General features: G+C 41.5%; 2 protein-coding genes across 5 annotated transcripts in view; both read left to right on the top strand.

Annotated features, from left to right (window-relative positions):
- The first annotated feature begins 465 nt into the window (after positions 1–465).
- maco1b (macoilin 1b) lies at positions 466–19,553 on the top strand. Its single transcript, XM_084914694.1, has 11 exons — positions 466–758; positions 2,980–3,121; positions 7,199–7,325; positions 8,651–8,774; positions 9,772–9,950; positions 12,994–13,540; positions 14,487–14,645; positions 15,196–15,378; positions 15,474–15,594; positions 16,980–17,154; positions 17,236–19,553. Exons 1-11 carry the CDS (start codon positions 679–681, stop codon positions 17,436–17,438), a joined length of 2,040 nt encoding a protein of 679 aa, XP_084770820.1. The 5' UTR covers positions 466–678; the 3' UTR covers positions 17,439–19,553.
- Positions 19,554–25,994: 6,441 nt separating this feature from the next.
- ldlrap1b (low density lipoprotein receptor adaptor protein 1b) overlaps positions 25,995–27,856 on the top strand; it is a 51,012-nt gene continuing 49,150 nt past the window's right edge. For 2 of the 4 annotated variants that reach the window (XM_084914190.1, XM_084914191.1), the window contains exon 1: positions 25,995–26,460. In XM_084914190.1, coding sequence (XP_084770316.1) covers positions 26,376–26,460 — 85 coding nt within the window. In that variant the 5' untranslated portion in view covers positions 25,995–26,375. The remainder of the gene's footprint in view (positions 26,461–27,856) is intronic. The other 2 variants (XM_084914188.1, XM_084914189.1) reach the window with 1 other exon arrangement.

Here is a 27,856-nt window from a genome sequence, read left to right on the forward strand (position 1 = left end):
CTCATTTTTTGCCGCACACGCATGCACACTATTTCAACCTGGTAACAAAGCATAAATGGCATTCATCTCCTTGGGGCAAGTCAGTCAGCGAAACACACACAAAGGCCGTGATATAAATAACCCCCCGCCCCCCATGTCGGACTGGATGTTTTTGTATCAAGCACAAAGGGAATTTTGTCCCGAATACAGCATATTTGAGTCCTCATAATAAACCAAAGGCAGAAACATATAAGGGAAATACCCGCCCCCTTTGTCAGTTAATTGGCCGATCGGGGATGCCCAATTTGTTCACAACAATCTGATTGGTTGAACGCCAAGACGCTCCACAAACGGTGATGAGCGCTCAGTGAGCAGCCACTGAGGGCAGTGATTGGCTCTTCTGTGCATCTGTCAAAAAAGGAGTCCTTTACGGACACGGTGATTGGTCGCACCGGCCGTCTGACAGCCACACTAGGTAAAACACAACGCGCTCTTGGCTTATTGAGCCTGCGCTAACAGAAAAGAGGAGGTTCCCCGAATAGTCATTTATTTATTTCTTTGTTTCAAGTGGGGAAAAAAAAATAATAACAACAGCGATATATATCACAAGCACCTTTATTTATTATCTCTGTCCGCACACGCAAGAAAACTGGATAAGATTACGGCGGGTACTCGAAGGCCAAAGCCAAGTGGAGGAGGATGAAGCGGCGCAATGCGGACTGCAGCAAACTCCGACGGCCGTTAAAACGGAACCGAATCACCGAGGGGATATACGGCAGGTAACTTACACGGAGCCTCCTCAACGAAGGGAAATGAATGGGTTGTTTGCGTTAATACGCCTCCCTAACCTCACAGCTGCTGCCACTTCCTGACAGCCTGTTAACCTAGCCACGCAGCTAGCTCTAGTATGTTTTCGTTATATGCTACACTAGCATGTAAGCTAACTATAGCGCTAGGCCCCAAAACAGCCTGTTTTGAGCTTTGACTCCGGCTCCATAGCACAGTTACTAATTGAATTACACTGCAGCTGACTTTTTCATGATAACCAAAGAATCCCGGGTGTTAACTGTGCGCCAGAGTCAGCTGTCACTGGCTGAAGGTGCCAAAGTTAGCTGCTTCGCTGTTAGCAGGTCCACCAGCTTATTATTGCCAACATCATCACATGAGCCTCAACGACAGTGGTGTAACATTAACCACAAACGTGTCGATAAGGCTGCTGTCACTCGCTTTTAACAGCTCTCAGTGGCTTGGCTGTGCTTCCAGTCTCCAGCTGTGTGTGGCTTCATACATAGTAACGTTAAAGGCCATTTAGTTTACACACGTGGCATGAGGACCTGGAGATGTGGGGCAATGTTTGAATTATTGAACAGGTGCCTCCCCCGACATCAGAGCACCCCCAGTGGGCCACTTTCTGGGTCTCTAGCAAATGCAGGATAAAAGCAGCAAGAGGTTAGAGCAGTGTTATATCCCTGCTGCAGTGTGGCACTGATGTCATATCCAAATAATAATAATAATGGATTGGATTTATATAGCGCTTTTCAAGGCACCCAAAGCGCTTTACAATGCCACTATTCATTCACTCTCTGACGGTCTTCAGCTCCAGGTACACATCTTACTTCATTCTCCTACAGTCTTTGTCAGCAGAGAAATCGTCTTCCAACTTCTTGTGCCCAAGGCAAAACAAAAGTCTTGAGCCACTCCTCATGTTTTTTTGCATCCAAGGAGCCAGATGTACTTGTAATAGTTCTCCAGGCTTTCTGAAGTTAGTTTAAAAATCTTTTGCACTTTGGCTGTTTTTTTTTTCCACGTTTTCAGTCCAGTCCTTCTACTTGACCATGTTCAGAGGAATGCTTTCCAATCTTGACCTATGAATCCTTCAAGAAAAAAACAGTTACCTAACTGAACCAGTGTTGTGTCTACAGACAACTGGCAAAAAGAAAAATGAAATTGTAAAGAAGCATGAGATGCAGACCAGATGCAGTCCCGAGAGCTGCATCTGGTCCTTCAGTTGATCGTTTAATGTTGGCTGAAGCCTCGTCAGAAATGCTGTCAGTGGAAGGGTGGCTGCCAAGAAGCCATTCTTAAGGAAGAGAAATGGGGCAAAAAGGCTGAGATATGCCAAATTACACTAGAACTGTACTTAAGATCAGTGGCAACAGCTTCATTTCTCAGGATGACAGTTATCCCTGACAGACTGCCCATCCAGTAAAAGCGTACCAGGGCAGTCATGGATTGGCCTCGCCAGAACCTGGACCTCCACATGATTGAAGCATGGTGGGATTGTCTTATGAGAGAGAACAGAACACAAGGGAGCCAACATCCAGAGAAGAGCTTTGAATTTCCTCCAGGAAGCCTGGAAAACTATTCCTGAGGACTGCTTTAAGAAATTGCAGGGATTTCTTGAGCGTCCAGGCTGTGTTGAAGAATAAATTGCTACACTTCTTTCCCATTTTCCTAGCAAAATATAAATGAGGAAGGGATGGCTCAAGACTTTTGCTCAGTACTATATTTTCACATGTAGGCACTATCAAGTTTTTTGGGGGGTTTTTTTGGCTATATTTTCCCACAATCAAACACATGTTCTTGCTGCCTGGGGTTCAGGTTCTTTGCTCTGTCACAGCAGGCAGAAGAGAGATTTGGTTTCCAAGTGCCTCTTTTAAATTGCTTGGCACTGTCGTCCGGCTGAAGCCATGAGATGGGAAGCTTTAGTCAGGCTTTTTTTGTGCTTCTGGTGGTGGTTTTACTTCAAACAAGAAAGTGAGCAGTTTTGCCTCCTCACAGTTTTTATTCTCACTATTATTGAGTGCATCTGATGTGAACTAATAACTATAAACTCATAATTGCTTTTTGTGCATTTATGGAAATATTTGCTTGACAAAATCTACGCTGCAACAAATGTCATTACCAGTCTAGACTCTTAAATTTTCTTGTGTGTTTGTGTCGGAAAACAGTTTTCTGTCATTCAGGGTTTTTTGTTTTTGTTTTTAAATGTATTTCTAGTACCTTCCTGTACCTGAAGTTCCTGGTGGTCTGGGCACTGGTGCTACTGGCAGATTTTGTACTTGAGTTCAGGTTTGAGTACCTCTGGCCATTCTGGCTCTTCATCCGGAGCGTGTACGACTCCTTTAGATACCAGGGGCTGGTGAGTAGATGACTTAAAGTATGGACTACACACTGAACAACCGAAAAGATGCACAGAATTCAAATAAAGTCAGATTTGCAGCTAAAAGAATAGAACAGTACCACACATTTAAAAAAAAAAAAAAAAAAAAAAGTAACATAGATAAAAAGTAATCAGAATTTTTTAAAAATGGGTGTTCAGTCAGGTTTTAGTAGGGTCTAATGATGGAGGGGGCCTCATATGAAGGGGCAATTTCCTCTGTAGTTAACGAACAGCTACTGCAAAGGCCTGACTTCCTATATATTTTAATCCAAACTTCTGGGGAACCAGAATCCTTTGTTCAGTTCACGGATGTGTGCGAATACAGGGCCATACCTATAGATATGATAGAACTGAAATCATTGGAGTATTTTGCCTGTGTCGCTAACTCGGACCTGCATCACTGCGTAAAGATAGCTCAGTGTAATATTTCATATTTATAAACACAGGTTAGTGCTTCCTGCACATGGTCTCACTGATATAGTCTCAGTCTCTCAGTGAATTTTCTGTTTTTGTTTGTGTATTTTCAACCATCTTAGATGGCATAGTATCGATTCACTAGTTGACAAAACCGACGCTCTTTTTTTTTTTGGAAAGCTAGCAGTGGTCGGCAGGGACTCTCACCCTGTGACCGACTCCAACTCCACCGTATTGGACAGTAGTCGTTCATTGTGGGAGGATAAACCAAAACAAGACACCACTCATCCAGCTGGACTCAGCAGGAGACTCACTGTGCTATCCAGTTGGTCATATTGCCCGATTCATTTGGCAGCGCATAGCTATCAGATCAGAAATGGCTTCACTTTTACTTTTGCATTTCCCCTTGAGACCAGCTCTTAATCACATGATTTATCTGTTAGTGAATTAAATGAGTTTTAATTGTGGAAGAGTGTTTGAATTCATTACAACATAATGGACAGTGTGTAGTAGAGGGATATTAGAAAACATAAGGGCACTCTATTTATTTTTACTGTGTTGTAACACTGACAGTGATGCCGAACATTTTTCTGAGAAACCTGATCAGTGCTTGATGGAGAAGCTTTTCACACTGAAAACATGACTGCCTTTGAACATAGCCACTGGCTGGAGGAAGACTGCTGGTGATGGTGTCTGGGGACCTCTAATGAATGGAGTGAAGGAAAAGTTTCAGCATAAACAAAATAAGTTACCCCTAATTTTTTTTGCAAATTTAAGAATCTTTGCACACTTCTTATAATGTGGCCTGCCACATGTGAACATTTGAGTCTAGGGCTGCCACAAACGATCATTTTGATAGTCGACTAGTCACCGATTATTTTTGCGATTAGTCGACTAATCAGATCATGCATCCATTGGACTTAAAACTACAGCTTATTGCACCAGCAGCATCTGCTCTTACATAACTATCATTAACTTACAGCTTTAAGTGTTTAAGTTATGTGCTAACTAAAAATAAAGACAAGATGATAGTTTATTAAATTTAAATCAAATTTGCAGATTGTTTCAGTGGAGTTTAATAAACTCAGCCGTCTGCTCCTTGCTATCTAAAATATAACAGGACACTGGAGTATATTCTCGAGCATCTCACATTTCTGATAATCAGCTGTCTGCTTGATGGTTATTCAGCTGTGTAAAAACTGTAACTTTAATCTCAGCCAAACCGATTTACTCAGGAACAAATAAAATACTGAAAAAAAAGCTAAACAATAACATTTTTAAGTTATCTATGTGACTTATATATCATGTTTAACCTGAGTAGTGAAAGATGGCGGTGGGTTTGAAAACGATTTGCCGGGAGTCCGGTGTTCTCACGGGCTCTAGTGAGCCTTGCCCCCGGCTAGCTATCGAGCTAGTGGGTAACAGACGTCTCCGAAAACGTTGGAGCGCTTTTGAAAATATGTGGTGCCTTGATAAACTGAGCAGATATTTGAGGTTTACACAGCTACATTCTCGCCTGAAAATATGTTAAACGTTTATTTTGTGACCCAGAAAGAATAATAAGAGTAATATTAAAACTAACTAGCTGCCGCCATTGTTGGAAAGTGAGCTGGGCTGCGCTATGAATTCTGGGACAGCTTCTTCTTCGGGGTTTAACGGCAGCTGGCATCCTTGTACATGCAGTGCTGCCATCTTCTGTTTCAGTCCGTTATTACACTCTTAAATCCTACTACTTATTCCTGTGTCTTTTGTGATCTTACAAAGCTTCAAACGACGCGTCGACTATTAAATCAGTCGTCGACGATTTTGATAGTCGACGTAATCGTGACTAGTCGACTAATCGTGGCAGCCCTATTTGAGTCCACTCGCATGCTTCTCTGAAGTTCTGCTGCAACAAACTGCAGTTCAAGGAGGTGGAGTTCGAGTCTGTCACAGGTTTTTGGGATGTGTTTAGTTTTCCTATTTGGATGTTGGTGGTCGGATTGTGATGGTCAGCACGCCATATTTGTCCCATGTGTGAGTTATGGAGGAATATTTATTCATTCTGATCCTCCAAAGAAACTTGTGATAAACTCTGAGAGCTCGTACAGGTTTTAGAGTTCAGCAGACCACAAACTATGACCAGGCTATATGTTTTGGAGCAAATTAAAATTGGGATGCTAAGACAAAAATCAGAATCACATTCATTTTGATGAGTATTGAGATCACAACTGATTATTCCTTTAGTTTGCTAACCAAAACTTGCTCCTCTGACAATCTTGGTTAAAGCTGACCTCCCAAAATGTTTTTTTAGGAGTGAGTCTGATCATTAAAGAAAAGTGTTTATATGGATTTATAGCAAAAATGTGAATGGACAATAATGTTGCGTTGATAATTCTTGTTATTGAATGTAGATTTAGTGTGAATTGCACAACCTTAGATTAAACTCTTCTTAGGATGTGTGATCTGCATAAGAATTACGTAGCCGAGTTATGTCCACTTATTTATTTTATTATTTAGCCACAAAAACATAATTACTAATGTGGAACTAAAGTAAGAATATACACACACATGCTGTTTTTATTTACCTCCTGAGATGCTGAATTTAGGCCATAACATTAGTTGTTAATGATTTTTATTTGTTTAAATGTTCTTTTGAGCAAAAAAGTAAAGTTCTGCTGGTGAAATATGAACTGGGCATCCTCAAAGTATCTGTGTAGTACAGTGAAAAGAGTCTAAATACTGATCGACAGTTTCATGACTGAAATGGTTAAAGACGTTTAAAAAAATTTGAGATGAATGTTCATTGTGGCCCATTTGAACCTCTCTAGGTTAAAACACAGCCTAAAAAGTTATAACCTGAACAAACTCTGAATAATGTGACTGATAAGATAAATAAATCAGAGAAGTCGTATAGGCTGGTGGAAAAGTGACTGTCTAGTAAATGATGAGAGGAAGTCCTTACATATATAAGATGGTAAAATGAGCACTGACATAACCACACTCCAGGAGAAGTGTCAGACACTTGATGGGAAAATGTGGTTATCTGGGTTGATGTACAGGTGAGAGCAGTGAGGAATAAAACAGTCTTTCAAGTTATCAGCATAAAAGTGTCAGTTCCCTGGATGTGAGGCAGGTTCAGTCGAGTCCTGCTACAATCTCAAAGACAACATGTTGTTCTTATCAGTAATCTTGTTTGCTGCCTCTTAGGATCAGAGCGCTCCTCTCACATACAAACAGCAGAGATCTCATCAGGCCTGCGGGCCCTTCTTCTGTCCCATATCTCCTTATTCTAACGTAAAATCATAGTTTTAGATTAGCCTCGGGGCCATTATCAGTGCTGCCGGATAGGAAGTGTTTGCTTCTCACAGAGAAGAAGGAACCAAAAATGTCATTCATTTACCACTGATGACACATTTTTAATTAAGGTAACAGGCTTTATTTATCCAACAAGTTGGGGAATTCCTAATAAATAAGGTGCGAGACAAAAGAGCTCAAAAAGGTAAAAATAAAATTACACAAAAAGAGCAATTAAATTGGAAAAAGTAAAATGAACTATAAAAATTTTGGTAACCAGCCTCTCTAATGAAACATCTGATAATGTACACTTCTTCTTCTTCTGCCTGCAACGTTGGTAATAATCGCCTTTCCTCTGCCCAACAGGCCTTTTCAGTATTCTTTGTGTGTGTGGCGTTTACCTCGGACATCATTTGCCTCCTCTTCATCCCAGTGCAATGGCTGTTCTTTGCTGCCAGTACCTACGTGTGGGTGCAGTATGTTTGGCACACAGGTAAGGCTATGCAGTGTTTGGATGCATTTATACTTTAAATACTGGCTCAAAATGACCTTTAGGGACATTTTGTATGTTTAAAAATTAAATGTAATATTTAAAAAATTAAATCCATTTTTAAATAAATGCTGGTTGACAATCTTTCATTTTGTTTTGGGGTTTGTTTGTTTTTTGTCCTCGGGATGTAAATGATGTGTGCTGTAAATCATTCACTCATGAACTGCTAAAATAACTCATCCTTTGTAGTCACGCTTGTCACCACTTCTTAAAAACAACCGTCCCTTTCAAGGGAAAAGCAGGTGTGAAGGCGTTGTGCGACTCTCGGTTACTCTCTGTCATTGTATTTACAAATAGTTGTTTCTGAGAATTTTGCACGCCATGTGTAAGCAAGCTGGCCTCTGAGGATTAGTTGTCAGTCTGATTTAGCGGCGTCCCCCTGAGCTGACCGAAGGCCGGGTGTCAGATTGAAATGTTAGTGCCAATTTGGGGCGAGGGAACTGAAACTGGCTCCCAGTTGCTTTCTGAGCTCTCCAACCGTACTCACCAGTGACATTCAGACCGAAAGGACATCACAGGAGTATTAACATTCCCCAGCTCTCCACAGCCTAGTGGGAAATCAGTGTTTAGAGCCCCTGAAACAATGGTTACCGTCTGTATTCTGACCACCCCATGTTGGAAATCTTACTGTACTATGCTGTTTTATGTGCAGTTAACAATTCACAAACATGTCCATAAACATATAAACTGTATGCTCGGGGGGGGGGGTTAATGGCTGACATCATTTCCATAAAAATGTGATGCTACAAACACATTCCCATCTATTTTCATGCTGATGACATTGATTAGTTGTTGAAATTCCTTCTTCAACAAGCCCGACCAACAGGTTATGCATTTTCCGTGTGCACCTCTTTATGAAAATGTTCGTGCTTTTTGCACTTCTGAAAATGTTTAAAATTGTAAATGAATCCTTAAATTATGATATTGTCTCAGAGTTTGGGTGGAAGAATCTGAGATGTTGGTCGATCCGATACTGATACTTTCAGGTATCCGCAGATACTGAGTCCTGTTCTGATATCAGTGTTAAATTAATAAGCTGTGAGGAGAAGACTGGGAATCGCGCTTTAGTGTTCAGCATGGTGTCTTTGGTTGTTGATCTTCTCGTCCAACACTGGTTGTGTTGAACCATGAGCCTCTACTTCAGCATTTCCTAAACTTTTATAATCAAATAAATACAAAGTGTTGACATCTTAGGCACTTTTTTAAAATATTTACTGCTTTGTAAATGAGTCATGCTCTCACATCTTTGTGCTGCTTTGCTTTTTCAGAGAGGGGGGTCTGTCTACCCACCGTGTCTCTATGGATACTCTTTGTGTACATCGAGGCAGCCATCAGATTCAAAGACCTGAAGAACTTCCACGTGGACCTATGTCGCCCTTTTGCTGCACACTGGTGAGCCACTGTTCTGTTACAGCTTAAGTTCACTGTCTTGAACGCAGCTAACAGATATTTTTTAGGTAAAGATGAAAAAAAATAAGCGTATGAACTACTGTAATGTTCACACTGCTTCATTCAGTACATAAAACCACTAAGATCATGTTTAAAAGTACACAATAAATCTAAATGTGCCTTATTGTGTACTTTTAAACATGACGCGTGACCTTTTTCTTTTCTTTTTTTCACTTCTGCAGTTGTGTGAGGTTAGCCATCATCTTTCACAGCATTGGTTAGTCCCTTATTGTTCTCTTTCAAGCAGACAGCAGAGTTGTTTCCTGCTGAAAGAGCATTTACACCAAGTCTACACGTGTAAGCATGATTCATCTGCTTACACTTAAAGAGTCTTTGTATGCAGATGTCTGCACATTTTCCTGGTGTTTCCAGGACTGCACTGATCTTTGGATGGTTATCAGTGACAGCAGCCTCCCTGTGACTCTTACTTTAATTTGTTCTGTTCAGTCAGAGATAAGTAAGAAAGTAGAAGGATGACAGTCAGGTTTAACTCTGAGGAAGCTTTTATTCAACTTACCGTCACATAACGTGTCTCCGTGTGTGAGTATGTGAGGTGAAAAAGGAAGAGAATGCCTGCAAATGACAAAGCCTGACGACTCTAATTTTGATATGAGACTGGTCCAAATAAATTAATCCTGGTCCTGTTTTTATTTATTATTGTCACTGATGAATACCAAACACCTGCATTTATATTTCTGTGTGAATTTATTTTTTAACTTTTTTCCCCTTTTTATGAAGTTGGCAAAGAGATTTTTGAAGTCACAAAGTGTTTCCCACACATAGATTTTACTTGGAGGTACATTAGTGTCTGCATAAGCATATTTTTGACTATTTTAATTGTTTACATTAGGAAAAAAAAAATTAGAGTAAAAAAATTGTAGTGACCCTTCATCTGTGCCCAGTGACCTCATGAATGTGCGTTTTGTGTTCGTCTCCGTAGCATCGGCTACCCCGTGGTCACGTTGGGCTTCGGCTTCAAGAGCTATGTAAGCTATAAAATGCGCCTCCGGAAGCAAAAGGAGGTGCAGAAGGAGAATGAGTTTTACATGCAGCTTCTACAGCAGGCTCTGCCTCCAGAGCAACAGATGCTTCAGAGGCAAGAGCGCGAAGCCGAAGAAGGTAAGATTCAAACCTGCACACATGCAGAAATCTCGTTATGTCCTTGATTATCTTCTCACTCCGTCCATGCTGTGGTTGTTAGCTCGCTGCCCTAAGGCAGTGATTAGATTGTTCATGGCTTAAGTGGTTAGGTCTCCAGGTCTACACAGGAAGTGATTCCCTTGTTGTGCATTGTTTGATAGCTGACAGAGGTGACCTTTTCATTGGTAGTTTCTCACCTCAAAATTTGTATTCCCAGGGGTTATTTCACTCGCTGTTGTTTGAAGTCCCTTCATGTTGGGTCTTTGTGCTGCTAATCACTTCCTGTGTGGACGCCTTGATTGTGCTTCATTGCGAACACGGGCAGCCGAATAGTTGTTCCAGTTTTACTTATTTGAATTCTGCCACCTGGAAGACTTATAGTAAGTGCTATAATATTAGTAAAAATGTATGAAAAGGTAAAGTATTGTCTAGATTTAGACAGTGTGCTTCAGTCATTCAGATAAAAACAACTTTTCCATTTTGCAGTGCACTTTCCATTTTATCATTTTAATGGTTCATGTGTTTGGCGCTCTGGTACTATCAGGTAGTTCTGAGCAAAGAACGTAATGTCTGTCTGGTGATTTAGCTTGTATGGCTCAATGTGGCTCCACTCTACGACTACAAAGTTCTTTTTTTATTTTTGCTGTGAAACATGGAGGCCGATTTTAGTTTTAGAGGTTTGATCCTCTTCATATAATTTTGAACATCCTTTCTAATCACAGGTTTGGTCAAGCTCTCATTTGTTTCTCATGAATTATTTCAGTCAAATAAATCACACGTCTTCCCTTTCTATCCAAAGTGTGTGGTCACATGTGCACCTGCCTCACAGTTTAGATAAACACTCCTTCCACTCAGTCACCACATTGGGTGTGATTAGACAGATGTGTGAGGAGCTGGTGTGAAAACGATGTGAGGTCGTAGCCACAGTCACTTTTTTCACAAATAAAACACCTGAGCCTGCTGTCAGTGTTCACAGGTGTAACTGAAAGTCCTGTTTCAGATATAACATATGGAGGCTTGCATATATACTCTATATAATGATGATGTAACAGGTAAAGAGTAAGTACAGCATGTTCGTAGTTAATGCAAATTACAGTACAAACCGTCAAGGCCAGAAGTTCAGTTTCAAACATGCAGGCAGCAAAGAGGCGGCGCCAAGAACGAGGTCGACCACAGCAACACTCGCTCAGTGAAAATATACGAGGGTCGAGCAAAACCGATCTGTTGGACATTTGCAAAGAGGTAGACATAAATGGACTTTTAACCCTCCGGAGTCGACGGATGCGCCGGCGTGTCCAGATCACGTAACAGATTTAAGATTATGTATCAACAAGACCCAGCCTCATAGAGACTCTGTTTAAACACGTGTTGAAAGTGCAGACTTCAAACTATGTACCAGTTTTTACATTTTGTTGATAGGCCAATAAACCAGACTTACGATAAATAATTTACACTCAGCTTTTTTCTGAAAACTGTCTCATTTGGTGCAGGAAGAAACTGTATAACAGAGTTTTCTAAGGATAGCCTCTTTACTATTGGTGAAAAATGCATCAACCGATCAGAAAATTACATGCCAACACCAGCATGTGGTTGCTGAGGAAGAGGGGAAAATTGTGGGAATGATAGCGGTGAAAGGGAGATGAGTTTTGAGATTTGAGAGTTTTGTGACATTTAATTGTTTGCAGTGTGTAGTCGGTGTGTAGTGTAGACTTTTTTAAATTTGTTTTGTGTGTCAAAACAATGCGGCGACTGCTGAATGTCACAGACTCTGGCCAGAAAGCCACTGGAGACGGATTGAAATGTAAACGCTGTCTCCAGGTGGACATCAGGAGTAGATACACCCTGGAGGTGTCAGGCCTGCAATGTGCCCCTCTATCTTGTCGTGGACGGGAACTATTTTTTTGGGAATAGTGCAAATAATATGTGTGGAATCTTATTGCGACGCCTGATTTTAGAGCTGTGCGATATGACCAAAATCTCATATCCCGATATAAGACATTTATCGTCCCGACAACGATATATATCACAAACATTTTACATTTTCTGTAAATTCTGTGAATCTCGGGCAAGTCGACTTGCGTGAAGTGTTTTCAGCTGGGCGTTGTGTACCTGGAGTCGAATGTTAAATAATTTCAAACGGCCACAACTTTCTTTGTGAGTATTTGTTACACAGCGTGCTGATGCAGGGAAAAGCCCGTTCCAAGGTTTATTTTCTAGCACCTGACGGCTCTTTTTAGCTTCTCGCCCGTAAATACTCTACGTACTATTTCACGTGATTCAGTTTATTTATTCAGAATCTTCAGCTTTATTTTGAAAGGTTTATGTGGAAAATAAACAAGCGGATGGCGGAGCCAAGTGATGGTTTTACCGTCATTGTTGCTAACGACAACACATAAAAACAGCAAAGATAGAAGTTTAAGAAATTCTACAGTGATCATCAAAACGATGCTGTAAACAGTTTATTTTGCGACACCACGAAACAAACAATAGCATAACGACAGACGTTTTCATGTAGTCATCATATATATATATATATATATATATATATATATATATATATGAGAGAGACAGAGAGAGAGATCTCGTTATGTCGAACAGCCTTACCTGATTGTTTTGTAAGTAGTTGAAAGAACTGACTGAATTTGAATGTAAATTGTTGTAGTTAACTTTAGCTAACCGTTAGCCAGGTTTGTACATATATTTGAAGTTTATATTATATTTGCATTTCAAGTCATGTTTAGTTCACTAAACATGTTTGTGGTTTTCACAGTAAAAAAAAAAAAAAATGTATTTCGTTTTTTTGTGCCATTTTCGGTCCATTGTGTTAATACAGTGTGTCGAAATAGTCCAAAGTCTCACACACAGCAAGGTAATTGGGTTTATAGGTTAAATATGAAGATAAAATCAAAAGTATTTCTACTCTTGACCCCTGAGGGTTAACGTGTTGTGATTTACGTACCATCACACCTCTAATACACATGAATATTCACATAAACATTGCTGTGTTTCTGTGCTCCCACAGCGGCGGCGGCGGCAGCTAAAGGTATATCTGAAGTGGACACACCTCCAGTGTCACAGAATGGCGCCCCAGTCAATAAAAAGACATTGGCACAACTGCCGGAGCTAGAATATAGAGAAAAAGGGAAAGAGGGACGAGGGGAAGCTAAAAAACAGCATAACAGCATCCTGCCGTCATCAGTGGACTCTAAACTCCAGGAGATGGAGTATATGGAGAACCATATGAATAACAAGAGACTGAACATAGAGCTGGGCAGTACAGAGAACCTGCTCCTTAAAGAGGACAACAATTCCTCCTCCTCTTCTTCTTCCTCATCGTCGTCCTCCAAAAATTGCAAAAATGCCAGCAGCAACACTGCGGCGCTTAACTCCTCGCCCCGCGGCCACAGCACCACCAACGGCAGTGTCCCCACGCCCACGTCGTCGTTCGTGGGGAAGAACGAGAAGAAGCACAAGCTACTGGTGAAAGGAACGTCAGGCGGCTCCCACAGGGACCCCACCGACAACTGCATCCCCAACAACCAGCTCAGCAAGCCGGAAGCACTGGTTCGGTAAGAAGACACAGACATGGTTTATATTCATAAATGCACCGTTCTGACCTCACAGCGATATCAGGAGTGAAGCTTCTTTTAAGGATTTCCCCCGACACTGAGTGAAAACGGTTTATGAGGTTTATTTCAGCCGAGTTCAGTTTTAGCCTCCAGAACATTAATCAGAGAAGGATGTCTCGTAAAAAGTTTAGCAACGAACTGATTTTTATCTCCAGAGGCAGAACTGGGATCAAACTGTGATCGAAGTGCCGAGCTCGAACTTTAATTTAAGGGATTTAACAAAAGCATCAAATTAACTGTTTACAGATTATTAACATTTGTGTACATATGCAGTAACTTCCTGCTTGTTTCATTTAGCATTCACTGAGATGGTGTACAGAAGAAAACTTTATTTTACCAGTTATTCACGGACCTGACTATATTTTATTTATTTATTTATTTTTTGCTTGTTTTGTATAATTTTTAAAATGATTTTTTACTGGTTTGCTGATATTAACACATCTCCCTGTGATCCATGGTTTCATGTAAAATAGTTTGAAAATGGCAAAAATTTTATTCACGATGATTACGAGTTAAGGCCACTTTTCAAAACGTTGCACGTTTGTTGAACTGTCCTGTTCTTTTCTCCTCATCAGACATCTGACCCTCGTTTTATTCTTCCCGCTGACCAAAAGAAACTCGCCTTCCTCATTCTCTTAGGAGGAGAGTCAGAGGTTTTAGAGAGAAGTTCCCTTGTGTAAAGGAATGAGAAAAATAAAAGCCACAGATAGAGGGCAGGGTTTCTCAAATGTTTTTTTTCCTCAATCATCTTGATTTTATTATTGCTGTGGCTTTAACTGCACCTGGATTTAAATGTTGCTGTGCTTCTCAAACTTTGATTTTTGTTGTTTCCTTCTCGTGACCTCTGTGTGTTTCTCACCTCTTGTCATGCTCCTGCCCGGGACAGACTGGAGCAGGATGTCAAGAAGCTGAAGGCGGACCTACAGGCCAGCCGGCAGGTGGAGCAGGACCTGCGCAGCCAGATCGGCTCGCTGGGCAGCGCCGAGCGCTCGATACGCACCGAGCTGGGCCAACTGCGGCAGGAGAACGAACTGCTGCAGAACAAGTGAGTGCTGCTGCTGCCATCATGGAGGAGAGTTAAAAACAAACAAACATAAAGAAAACAACTGGGTGAAGGAGGGCGGTGGGGGTTTCCATCGAGAACTTTAGGTTTTGTCTAATAAAATAATAATAAAAATAAAAGTCCCCTAAAAATCTACAGTAAATGTTTGGTAGGGTTTCCTCTGTTGAGGTTTGCCTTCCAGACGTCCTGGGTGGCTGTAGCTCAGGCAGTAGAGCAGCTCATCTACTGATCGGAAGGCTGGTGGTTCCTGGCTTCCCCCAGTCTGCATGCCAAATATCTTTGGGCAAGATACTAACCCCAAATTGCTCCCCGATGCTTCCATCGGAGTATGAATGTGTGTGTGAATGTTAGTTAGAAAGCACTAAGAAAATGCACTTTTATTAATGGGTGAATGCACAAGTTGTGTAAAGCGCTTTGAGTGCTCAGAAGAGTAGAAAAGCGCTATATAAGAACCAGTCCATTTACCATTTACCTTAGGGTCTCACTTCCTGTTGTGCTAACAAGCTGCTCTGTGACTTTTGTGCTCCTGTAGGCTCCATAATGCTGTGCAGGCAAAGCAGAAGGACAAACAGACAGTGGGCCAACTGGAGAAGAGGCTCAAAGCGGAGCAGGAGGCCCGAGCTGCCGCCGAGAAGCAGCTCTCAGAGGAGAAGAAGAGAAAGAAGTTAGAGGAGGCCACAGCAGCCAGAGCAGTAGCACTAGCAGCAGCATCCAGGTGTGTACACATCTGGCTCACCAGCTCTGTTACTTGTGGTTTGTTGTGGGCCTCGAGGGTCATTCACCATTCTTTGTGTTTCCCATTGCTCTCAGAGGGGAGTGCACAGACACGCTGCGGCGGCGGATCACTGAATTAGAAACAGAGTGCAAGAAATTAACAATGGACATCAAGCTAAAGGAGGACCAGATCCGAGAGCTTGAGTTAAAAGTGCAGGTACAGGTTTGAGAAATTCACTGTTTGGTTTGACGTATTAGTCCATCAGAGGCTTGGGTCTTTTCACATGCTTCACGGCCACTTCTGCTTTGGGTCTGTTAGCAGCCATCATTGAAAAGCGCGACAGGAAAGTGGAAGTGAGGAAACAAAATGTAACGTCTGTCATGATGAAGCACTTTGTGCAGAATCTCCAAAAGTTGATTCTGTTCATCTGGACGTAGCGTTTTGTGGGAGAAACGTTTCGTCACTCATCTCATTGTTCCTTCAGTGGGCTGGTTTCAGTCATTATGCAAATGTACTGTTTATAAGATTGGGGAAAACTGCAGTCAGCCTAGACGTCACTTGGATGAGTGACGAAACGTTTCTCCCACAAAACGCTACGTCCAGATGAACAGATTCAACTTTTGGAGATTTACTTTCCTGGATGATTGAGAATGCATCAAGACATTTTGTGCAGGATGAGAATATAAAGTTTTTGATGTTTCTGAGTGTCAGGGTGATAAAAGACTGCAGCAGAAATACTAGCCTGGTCTGTTAAATCTATAATAAAGTTATAATAAAGTCCACATATATGCGTTATCGTTTTGGCCTCCCGTACACACTGAGACGGTGTTTTCGCTGTTGGAAAACGCAGCGTTTTCAAAACGCTTCTGAAAACGCATGCATTTGAAAACGGTGCTTTCGCATCGCAGTGTGGACAGTGAAAACGCAGACTTTCTAAAACGATGACGCATGTTAGTCATATGATGCAGTCATGTGACCAATGAAACTGAGATAGCGGAGGGCATTATACAGCAGCTGTTTTGTTTGCTCTCATTTTTGACAGCCATATTAAAGACTAATATCAGTCTGTACATGCCTCAGATAGCTTTTCTTCAAATTCTTCAACTCTGTCTCGCTTTTGCAACTTTGTACTTTTGTGTTACTTGCAGCAACAACTCCACCTCATTATTAGTCCGTTTAAAAAAAACTCGGTGCTTTTCCTCAACATTTTGCCGCGTTTCAAAGAGCCGGAAAGTAAATAAACGGCAGACAGAAATGAGGCAGGTCGAATCTTCTTGTGTTTCACGCATGCGCAGTACTGGAACGTAAGCGTTTTCACCCGTTTCAATGTGGACGTGCAACTGTGTGAAAACGTGGAGCATCTTCAGACGAAAACACCGTTTTCAAATCTATCCGGGCTAGTGTGGACGTAGCCTAAGTGTGCCTCCTCGCAAACATCCACTGAGCAGTGTTGGAATTAACATAACAAAGTGACTTGTTGGATCTTTTCAGTTGTCCCAAAAGCTGCTGGAATATCAGGTGTGAAAAACCTCCAAACCGCTGACCCTTTCTGCAAACACACTCCCCTCCTGACCCCCACTGTTTCCCTGTCCATCTTTTAGGAGCTTCATAAATATAAAGAAAACGAAAAAGACACAGAGGTGCTGATGTCAGCGCTGTCAGCCATGCAGGACAAGACCCAGCACCTGGAGAACAGCCTGAGTGCAGAGACCAGGATCAAACTGGACCTCTTCTCTGCACTCGGGGACGCCAAGAGGCAGCTGGAGATCGCACAAGGTTCACAAAAGTTCACCGTCCTCAGAGTTGTTCGTTTTTGTTTTAAATGTCTCAGGCTGACTTGTTAAAATCTGTTTTCAGGTCAGATCCTGCAGAAGGACCAGGAGATCAAAGACCTGAAGCAGAAGATAGCGGAAGTGATGGCCGTCATGCCCAGCATCTCCTACACAGCCGACACCAGCAGCATGACCCCCGTGGCCCCTCACTACTCCTCAAAGTTCATGGACACCAATCCCTCCAGCCTGGACCCCAACGCCTCCGTTTACCAGCCTCTCAAAAAGTGAACGCCTCCCCCGCCCCCGTCCCCTCCACCTCGCCATCCATCTTCCTGTCCTTTTTACTCCTCCTGCAGGCCCGCAACCTCACGGCTGAGAACCTGAGGGGTTTTTTTTTGTTTGGTTTTTTTTGGTTTGGTTCTCTCCTTGCCAGGTCAGAAGGATGTTGTATTGTGTGACTGTATTTGTTGTAGTTAAAACAAAAGAAAACTTAAAAAACAAACAAACTTGAAAGTCCCACATCAGCTAGGAAGCCCCAGTTTTTCTTTTAAGTGTCTAGTGAAACCTCACAGAATCGAGGATCACTCTCACTCCTCACCTCCGGGGAGCAGTTGCTGTATTTTTCTTTTCTTTTTGGGTTTATCATTCCCACCACAAACTGGAAAACAGAGCCCTCCTTGATTCTACAGCCTGACTTGTAATCCAAATTAATTTTAACAGCTGTTCTCCCGAGATAGCATCAGAGGAATGTAATGCACTCATGACACCAACTCAACCTCTTTTATTTAAAAAGAAAAAAACAATTTGGACACCAAATTGACCCTGCTCTAAGCTGCGTTGGGGATGTGCTGGTAAACAGTTTTTAAGCTGTCTAAACTGGATTTGTTCTTGGTTTTTTGTTTGAAAGGGGGTAAAAAGTGACAGCAGTTTGGTTTTCCCTCTTCATTCCCACACCCGGTTGCAGAAACAAGTCTGCTTTCCACCGCTCTGCATAATCCTGCATCACGATTCATGATCACAGTGCCTTGAGTTGAGGACATGAGTTTAATGAGATGCTGCCCGAACCTTCCGAATGCGTTGAAGCATCTGGCTAAGCTGGAAGAGATCAGTTTAGTGGGACTAAAAACACAGATTTGTTGATCGTTGTGCTCTCTGGAGGGCAGCCTTGTAATAAAATCACTCTCAGATATGTTTGACAGCAACATATTCGAGTCACTCTGACAGACGAACCCCCAAATGCTTTGGTTTAGCTGCTGCCCCCCTCTTTTCTTTTCTCACCGTGGAAAGCACACGTTGCTGTTTGAAAGGGAAAACTGTAAAGATGGACTGTGCAATGTAAAAAAAAAAAAAAATTTAAAAAAAGGAGTTGAGTTAATTTAATTAACTTCCACTTTGGTTTGTGTGCCAAGACTGGAATTCCTGTGTTGAAGAATGTACTGTGAACGCATTGGCTCACACCTTAACAGCGGTTTCTGTTAAGGAGTCTATGGGCAGTGGTGACCTGTGGTGTAGTAGTGGAAGGTGTATAGTTGACAGTAAGGGACTAGAAGTTTCGTGAATGTCACCGTATTTGCAGCGTCTGGCGAGTGGCTGGTTTTTCTTTTCCTCCTGTTTCTGCTCTTCTCGCAGTTTTCCCGCAGGGAGAGAAGAAAGTTCTCGAGTCTGATGTGGTTTCACCGTCATTGTTGTGCGTGTGGTTTTCACCTTACTGTGTATGGAGACGCTTGTTTTTTCTTTCTTTTCTCACTCGCTCAGATTGCTGTCATTGGCTTCTTGGAAAATGTTGTGACAAATTTACATTTTAGTTGGTTGTTTGTTCAGCTGAATGTGGAAAGAATAGATTTTGTTTTTGTTTTCTTTGCCCAAAGTCACAGTTCGGTTGCCCCCCACCCTCCCTCCCTCCCCCTCCTCCAGGTCTGACCTTGGCTGCGCTCTCGCTCTGTGAGGTTTACAAGAAATAAACTTTTTTTTTCTTGCAAACTGACTTCTCTCTTCTTGGTGTTGTTAATTTAACGTGTTTGCAGAGGTAAAACCAACTTGACAGCTTTGATGCATTTCAGTTTCCCTCGGCTCGATCTCTCGATGTTTAAAATATTAAACCTCGAAGCTGCTGTGTGCTCTTCAGGTGCACTTTGCCTCAGTTTCATCAGTTTGTGTATTTGTTTAAAAAAAAAAAAAAAATCTCTCTGAGGGTCCATGCAGCTTTTTAAAGGTGTATACTTTCACCCTCTTAGTTGAACTCACAGCAATCTGCACAAAAAATATTTGGAGCTTCTTTTTTTTTTTTTGTAGTTTTGCCTCTGTTACAACACCACAGTGGATTTTAAACCAAACAATCAAGATGTGATTTAAGTGTGAACTTTCAGCTTTATGCAAAACTTTAATTAAACCCCTTAAACTGTTCAGGAATTACAGACATTATTTTCAGAGGCTCAGGCATTAGACTGATGGGGGTCTGACAGAGAGGTGAGTTCAGTTTTGTCATTTCATGACAAATTAAGCAGATAAAATGATCGGGAGTCGATTCCAGGTCACTTGAATTCTCACTATGACGTCCAAAGAGATGTCAGCGCAAGTGAGAGAGGCCAACATGAGGAGAAGAACTACAGAAAGAACCAATTTATGAGTCTGAATGCACTGACCTACTCAGATAAAAGAAGAAAGAAAGAAGAAGAAAACTAAAGTGCATGATCACAGAATTCTTTCCATGGTAAAGACAAACATGTTGTAGTTGCATCATTGTCAAAGTGGACAGTCAAAAGATGCCTTCATGAATGGAAAAAAAACAAGTGCAAACCACTGGTTACACTGACAAACACGAAGAACAGATTAAACTTTGCCAGGAAAAGAAAATCCTAAACAGTTCAGAACAAGAATATTTGGAGGGATGAAACAAAGATGAACTTGTACCAGAGTTATATGAAAAAGGAGAAAAGCTGCTCATGCACATATATGTCTGCCAGTGTGAATGGGTGATGAGCCAAAGCAAACTGGAAAAGCAACCAGAGTTTCTCAAAGGAAAGGAACGGCAAATTCTTCAATTACATGATCTCAAACCAACACGGCAGCGTTTCATTTAATAAACAGAAAACTGAAGGCTGAGAGATCTGAAACAGTGTAAAAACTTGCTGTGGCCCCTTTGTTATTTTGGAGTTTGCCCAAATGCACCATCTCCCTTTTACCACTAGAAGGCAGTGTCAGTCTGATCAGTGATCACTTCTCTCCACACGAGTTCTGCTCATTCACTCTGCAAATAATCATTATATTTCCCTCTTTTTAAGACCATAAATCACATTTTATTCTGATAAAAGAATTGGTTATTATTATTTATGGTAATAATTTGAGATGGACATTTTTTGGCCACAAAAAGAGGGAAAAGCTGGTCATTAAAATGATCATTTCTTGCAGGACCGGATGAGTCGTTTCTCTACCTAAATATGGACACGTGAGGGGTGCCTTTGCTTTCCTGACCTTTGGCCCTGGAAGTTCATTCAGATCAGGAATGATACTTCCTGAGGGTTGTGGGGATTAAGATTCCCGCTGTCAATGTCAAGCACCCCTAATTTCAAACAGAAGCCCTCTCAGGACCCTGTCACGTGCCAAGCTTCCTGAGATATGTTTGATCAACCCGTGCATTGAGACTAACTGTGCTTAGATTGGTAATAAATCTGTTTTTAAACCCATCTGCTCCATGCTCTTCCACTTCCTGTTTAACAGGGTCAAACACGTGGAACTGGCAAATTATGATCATTAGAAATTGCCCACAGTGCCATTAAGCATCTGAAATCTACAGTTAATCCTCCCGTTTGAAGGGAATGAGGCATAAATGAGATAAAATGCAGATAAAGCTTCTCTTGAGTTACTTGGTTTGACTTTTTTTTTTCTTGGTTGAAAACACTTTCACCCTAAAGGATTAGAAAGATTATTTTTGCAGACGATCACTGAAGCTTTGGTGAGCTTGCAGCAGAAACACTCCCATGCTTGCTCTGAGGGTTGCTTACTTGTGTTTGTCCTCATGTATAATTAAACTGTGTGTGTTTTGGCTCTTATACTCACCTTCAGAGTGAAGAACCAAAACATGCGTCTTCTCTCCCCTCGGGCAGAAACTCTCTGATCTTTCTTCTCCAACTAGTACTGCTGCTTCCTTAAAAGCCAGGCTTCGTGCTGCATGCTTCAGTTTACAGTCACTCTTTGTCCCATTGCATGGAGGCACAGTTGTATCTGCTAACAAAGAAACAGTGATTTAAAAGGAATTCACCTGCCTGAGCACAGAGGGACTTAAAGCAGTGATCAGTCTCTCTAGAAACTATTTTTTATGCTGTGTTGTAACTTAAAACTGAGCTTTAGATTGAAGATCGTGGAGCGCTTGCCCAATATGCACCTGAGGACGCTGTGGCCAATTAAACTGTCATCTCCCATGAGATCTAGTACTGCTGGATTTTTTTTGCGAGCCAAACCCTCGAGTGATTCACACACAGGGCGGTGATGTAAGCTCTGTGAAACTCACCAGAGAAATGTAGCTCTGCAACTACAGGAACCAATATGAGACAACATTCCTAATGTCAATCAGCATGTTTGCTAGAGATGCTCTGCACTGTATTTTATCTGGGCCTCAAAAATGATTGAGGATAGAAAAAGATTCCACTTTTTGGTTTCACTTTCTCACAGAAAGTGTTCAAATTGGGGTTTTTTCATCACAAGGAAAGATTACACCAGTCTACAGTCATAATGCATCTGAAGGTACTTTTTTGAGTCAGTGAAAAAGACAAATAATGCTTAAAGTTTGTGGTTTGGTTTAGTTTTGATGGCATGCTCCTGGATCATTTCTTAAATGAAACCAGAAATGACTAAAACACACCTCTGAGTTTTTGCAGCAATGGCCGAAATTGGCATTACCAGTACTAATCTTCACATGGTACTCTGTTGTGTTGATATTGGTCTTGTATGAATTCTAAATGCAATTATCTGTTTGACTTTTGACTTCTTCTGTTTGGCCTTGGATTTGACCTTCCTGGTAGCAAGAAAAAGTACATATGAAATCACCTATTTTATATACAAAGCAGGCAGCTTCTAAAAAGATGTTGACCAGTGTAATAAAACCAAGGGTCACAAAGGGTGAATTTTAAATTTCAAATGTCAGAATTGTTGCTGGATCTTTGCAGAAGTCTTATCCATGGAGCTAACTTTGGAGAAAACCAAAGAAGAACAATAAAGGGGTCAGAGGTCATAGAGGTTTGTTAAATTCACTCTTGAGCATCACTGCCAGTTACAGGTTTATACCAAAAAATATATTTTTTGAATTTTGGGGGCAACTTTTTGTTTATAATAGCCGGTTGCGGCAGATGGCTGCCACTGTCTGAGCCTGGTTCTGCTGGAGGTTTCTTCCTGTTAAAAGGGAGTTTTCCTTCCCACTGTTGCCAAAGCACTTGATCACAGAGCGTCATCTGATTGTTGGGGTTTCTGTTTTTTTCTGTATTATTGTATGGTCTCTACAATATAAAGCACCTTGAGGCAACTGTTGTTGTGGTTTGGTGCTATACAAATGAACTGACTTGATTTATATTTTGTGGAAAGTTTTCAGATTCATCAGTTTAATTTATTGAAACACACACTATGAGACTACTTTATGATACTATTTATAACCGCCTCTTTCTGTCCTTGAAAATTCCCAGAACATACCTTTAACTATTAACTATCGTTAAACGTGTGGCCTGGGGGGGCCAGAACTGGCCCAACAAAGGGTCCAATTCGACCCAAGAGATTTCTCGAAAAATGTGAAAAGTTCACAAAGAAGGACATAAATTTTGTCCTTTTGTTTTGCCTTTCTTACTGACAAAGACACAATTTGTGGCCTGGCATACTACACCAAAGTAAGAAAGAGATAAACCAAAACATGAAGAACACTTCCTGCTTTTCACTATTTTGTGTGGAGGTTTGATTTTCTTTGATTTACTTTAGTGGCATTTCTTTATTATGTAGAAAAACATGGGTGTATTATTGAACTTGCACTTCTTCTTTTTAAGAATCTCAGACATTAAATATGGACACATATAGTTAAACTTCCTTACCCTGACAGAAAGCGGAACATGTTGGAAGTGGTTATAGGTTATTAGCTTTTAACCACAAGGTTATAGGTTATTTTACCCATCTGAGCCACTTGAGATCAAACTGGGCAGTGTGTAAGTTATGATGTAAAATGTGTTTAACAGCTCTGATTTAGAGTTAAGTAGTGGTTGATCTGACTTTTAGAAGAAATGTGAAGAATTTCTTTCTGAAACTGAGCTGGAATATGAAGTACTAAAGTACTAAAACTAACGTGTTCACATTATTTTAAAGGAGTACTTCAGGGAACACTACTGGTTCATCCACAGCTTTAAGAACTCCAGCTTCAAAACTTTCTGTCACTTGCATGAGAAAATCTGTTTTCATGCTAAGAAATAAAAGAAAATTGTGTTAAATAACTGGAGACACCAAAATTTTCTGTAGAGACAGAATTATTATCAAGTCCGCAGTGGAAAGATGGCTTTCTAATCTAAGCAAAGATTCACTGATGCAAAATGTCCTTTTTGAGGAGAAACCCCCCCACGTGCTTCCTCCATACTGCAACAGTTCACTGTAGTGCAGAATACAGGGCCAAAGGTTACATTAAATTAGCCGCAGTAAAATCTTGTGTTTAAACTTTAATAACCGCCTCTAGTGAAAACCAGTTTAGCCCAAAATACAAGCTGAGATGGGCATTTTGTGTTGCATGTGGCTGATGGATGTCTGTGGTGTGCTGCAAAAGTTCATGACTGGGCTTTCTGTGCAAAACAGGAATTAAAAGTGTTGGCATGACTGCAAAATGAAAAAACAGGCACAGATTTATCCCTCACAACAATAAAGCATTGCAGTTTAGACTTGTGCTGGACGGAGGCGCGCGCTCACTTTTTGAGAACACTTTGTTTACTTTTAGATTATAACATTGTAAGAAATTGTTTTAAAGAAAGGAGTTCCTCAGGGAATACTACTGGGTCCTGCTTTAACAACTTTAGCGAGATTAGTGCAAAAAAAAAAAGTCACAGTGGTGATATATAAGATTATAACTTACTCATTTATATAACAAAAAAAACATTTTTGTTTTTCATCCAGGGTTTGGTAACCTGGATGAAAACTTATTTGTATCATGTTTGGATTAAACTACAGTATATATTATTGTACAATCTACTGTACAATATAAAGTCCCTTGAGGCAACTGTTGTTGTGATTTGGCGCTATATAAATAAAATTGAATTGAATTGAATAGGTTTACAAGAAACTGTACATCGGTTACAATCCTCACGGCAATATCTACGCCAACCAAAGATGGAAAAGTCACCAGGACCACTAAGGGGGCAAATTTGGCTGGCTGACTGTTCAGATCCCTCCCCTGGGGGGTGTGGCTGCACTTTTCCCCCCCTCATAGCCAAGAGCACAGGTGTAACAACTCTGTGACTGACCTTGATGTACCAGAGCAAACCCATCTCCCTATATAACAAACACTCAGTCACAGAATTCCTCATTCCAGATACATCTAGACACATCACACAGACACACCTTAAAGTATGAGTATATATTTTTAACTTGATGTGGTAACAATGTTTCAGTCCTTTACAAAAACACAGATGACTCACCCATCAGAGCTTCATCTTTCAGGCCTCGCGCTCACAGAGTCATAGACGGCACTGCTCAAGTCCAAAGTCCAAGGGGTGCACTCGTCCTTCTCGTTTCTGTCCTTCCTCTTTTCAGCAACAGGTTTTTTTTGTTTTGCTTGCTAAAGATAATTTAAAATAGCACTTCCCCAGCTAATTACTCTGTAAGCCACTTGCCAAAAAAACCCTAATAAATTGCTGCGTAGTGGAAGTCACCCGGGTTTGTGAGCATTTTGCACAAATGACAGGGAGCAAGGTCAGGAAGTATGAGTAAGATATTTTCCAGCATGCCCCACTGCCTTTAAAACTTTTCTGCAAAGGAGTGTGGAGTGTAAAATGACCGTGAAGTGACACCATATCTATCTATCTATCTATCTATCTATCTATCTATCTATCTATCTATCTATCTATCTATCTATCTATCTATCTATCTATCTATCTATCTATCTATCTATCTATCTATCTATCTATCTATCTATCTATCTATCTATCTCAATTTGTGTCATTGTTTGGCTGTTTGTGTGTGAAGGTATGTGTCTTTATTTGGCTTTTCCTGTAATGTGTCACATATTCTGCTGTAGTAAACCCCATCAGCATGACTTTTTGGGCTTGAGCTTTAAGAAGAAGAATGCAAAAACAAAAGGAAGGTACTGGGAGCTCATTATCTGGATATTTCCTGCAATTATAAAACTTAAATTTTGTGTTTATTTATCAAAGATTTTCTATTTTTTACTGTGGACTCACTGTAAAGGCCTTTACACACTTGACGCTTAAAATTCATGCAAATATTTGAATATTAATATATGATTTTATGATCTTAACAATAAACTAATAACAATAAGAAGCGATTTTTCCAATCCAAATAAACAAATGTGACCAATCAGACCACTGCATTTGGCAGTCAATTGGCTATAAAATTTGACAGTTTAATGGTTTGTTTTTACTTCCTTAATAGTACGCCAGACAGATATGCCATTTGTCTTCTTACGGTATGTCAGAATGAAGGCTATAAAAGCAAACAAACAAAAATACAGTTTAAATTTTTTGACCTCTTGCTTTGTAAGTTGCACATTTTCTAAAGAGGACCTGTGGGCCGGGTTGGGTGCCTTTGACGGCCGCTTCTGGCCCCCTAACCATATTTTTGAACCCCCTTATGAGCAGCCGGCGATCGGAGGATCACGTCAGTCATCGCAGAAGACGCTGGGGGACAGTAGAAACTGTAGGCCGGGTCTTAGAGGGCGTTATTAACAGGAATAACACTAGCACCGTCCGTCCGGGCTGCCAGCGCCGCCGCGGCTGCTGTTACTACCTCACCCACTCGCGTGACTCCACAAGCGGGCGTCACGCACCTTATCCGGTTAATTTACATACTAACACCGCCCAGGGGGACGAACATGGTAATTTGCCGTCGGCTGAGAGCTAGTCGTACGAAGGAGGGGAGAGAAGAACAGCTGAAACAAAGTTTGAACGACAGAGGTTTGTTTTAAACCGAGCGGAGTGTTTCGACACGCACACACAGGCGCTCGTCGGGCTCTTTGCCCCACTTTTGGATTGCGATATGGACGCTTTGAAATCCGCCGGAAGGGCAATTATACGGAGCCCCAGCATCGCCAAACAGTCCTGGGGTGCGGGCAGACATAAAAGTAAGTATTCGCCGTCTCATTGCACTCATGTGTTATCCAGTAGCTGGCGCTAATTTGGCTACACCAAAGCTAACTTGGCTAAGAAGAGCTAGCCTCCACAAGTAGCTAACTGTACAACTGGTGGTCTCCGAGCGTTACCTAGCTACAGTTGTCGTAGTGGCGTGAACACCTAGCAACCCGAATAGTTTCACATCAGGTCGGAAACGTTTAGTGAGGGGATTGAACTTGACACTGAAACTGACAGCAGCGCCCCGCAGCTCGTAAACTGACTCCCTGTGAGGCTCGGAGTAACAAGTTCAGCCTCCACGCCGGCTCCCTGCCCACTCCGCTGAGTTTATTTTGGAACAGGAGCGCAAACAAAACGTGACAAAAGTTTGAGGAGTGCTGCTGTTTTTCTGCCACGTCGCTCAGACGCGCTCGGAAACGTGCAGGAGAGGATCGGTGGGAGCTAAAACACTGTAATCTGGACTTTAAGGAGGCAGGAGCAGGCATGGAGAGATGAGCGGTCTTCTTCCTGGCAAGCCTTTACAAGCCCTACAACTCACTCTGTTGCTAGGCGATGCACACTGGGAAACACAAAAATGGGGGGGATGGAGGTGTCTTTAGGATGCACTATGATGACGATGCTCTGCAATCGTCGCATGCATGCTCAGCTGCCTTGCACAAAGAGTGGAGGGTTACCCCCTGCTCCCCATGCCTCTCTGGCTTTTTTTATTTTGTTTCACAGACAATGGAGCTGTTGGCTTGACCGTGCTTACACGTGCCAGACCAATCGATGCTTTGTTTTGGGAGTGATGCACAATCAGCAGGGTCCTTCCACATGCGATCGGGCAGCAGCTACGCAGACCCCTCCATGAATAATCGATCAGCTCAGCTGATAATGGAGTTTCCCCTCCATGTGGAATCTGTGGCAGAGGTCACACCTCTAAGTCTTTTCAGAGGTTTTGAGTTTTATCTGGATGTTTTTAAAAATGGGAAAAGTTGGCAGAACTCCCGAGGAGCCTTTTTTAATGCTTTAAGATTGTAACGGTCTTTCAGAGGTGTAGAAATGATAATCAAATGATCACACCATGAAATGCATTTTAAATGCATTATATTTGTAGACAATGCAGAATAAAGTAATCCTGAAACCAAGAACTTTGCTAGAAATCATTGATTACTTTCACTGTGGTGTAAAATACACAAAATGCTGGATGTACAGCTACATCTTACATATATATGCTAAAATTCTGGTCCGCATCAGTAAACTACTCACTATTGTGAGACTTGGCCTGTGGTTCGACAGACTCCAGCTCCACCGTCTGGAACGACAGCTGGAGATAGTAGTCCTTGCTCTTCTTTGAAGATCTGTTGTGAGCTGGAAGGTCTCTCTAACCAGAACCTGGAGCAGGTGGAG

This window comes from Perissodus microlepis, chromosome 19, assembly GCF_051167445.1.
Source record: "Perissodus microlepis isolate ML-2025 ecotype Zambia chromosome 19, ASM5116744v1, whole genome shotgun sequence".
Classification (NCBI taxonomy): Eukaryota; Metazoa; Chordata; class Actinopteri; order Cichliformes; family Cichlidae; genus Perissodus; species Perissodus microlepis.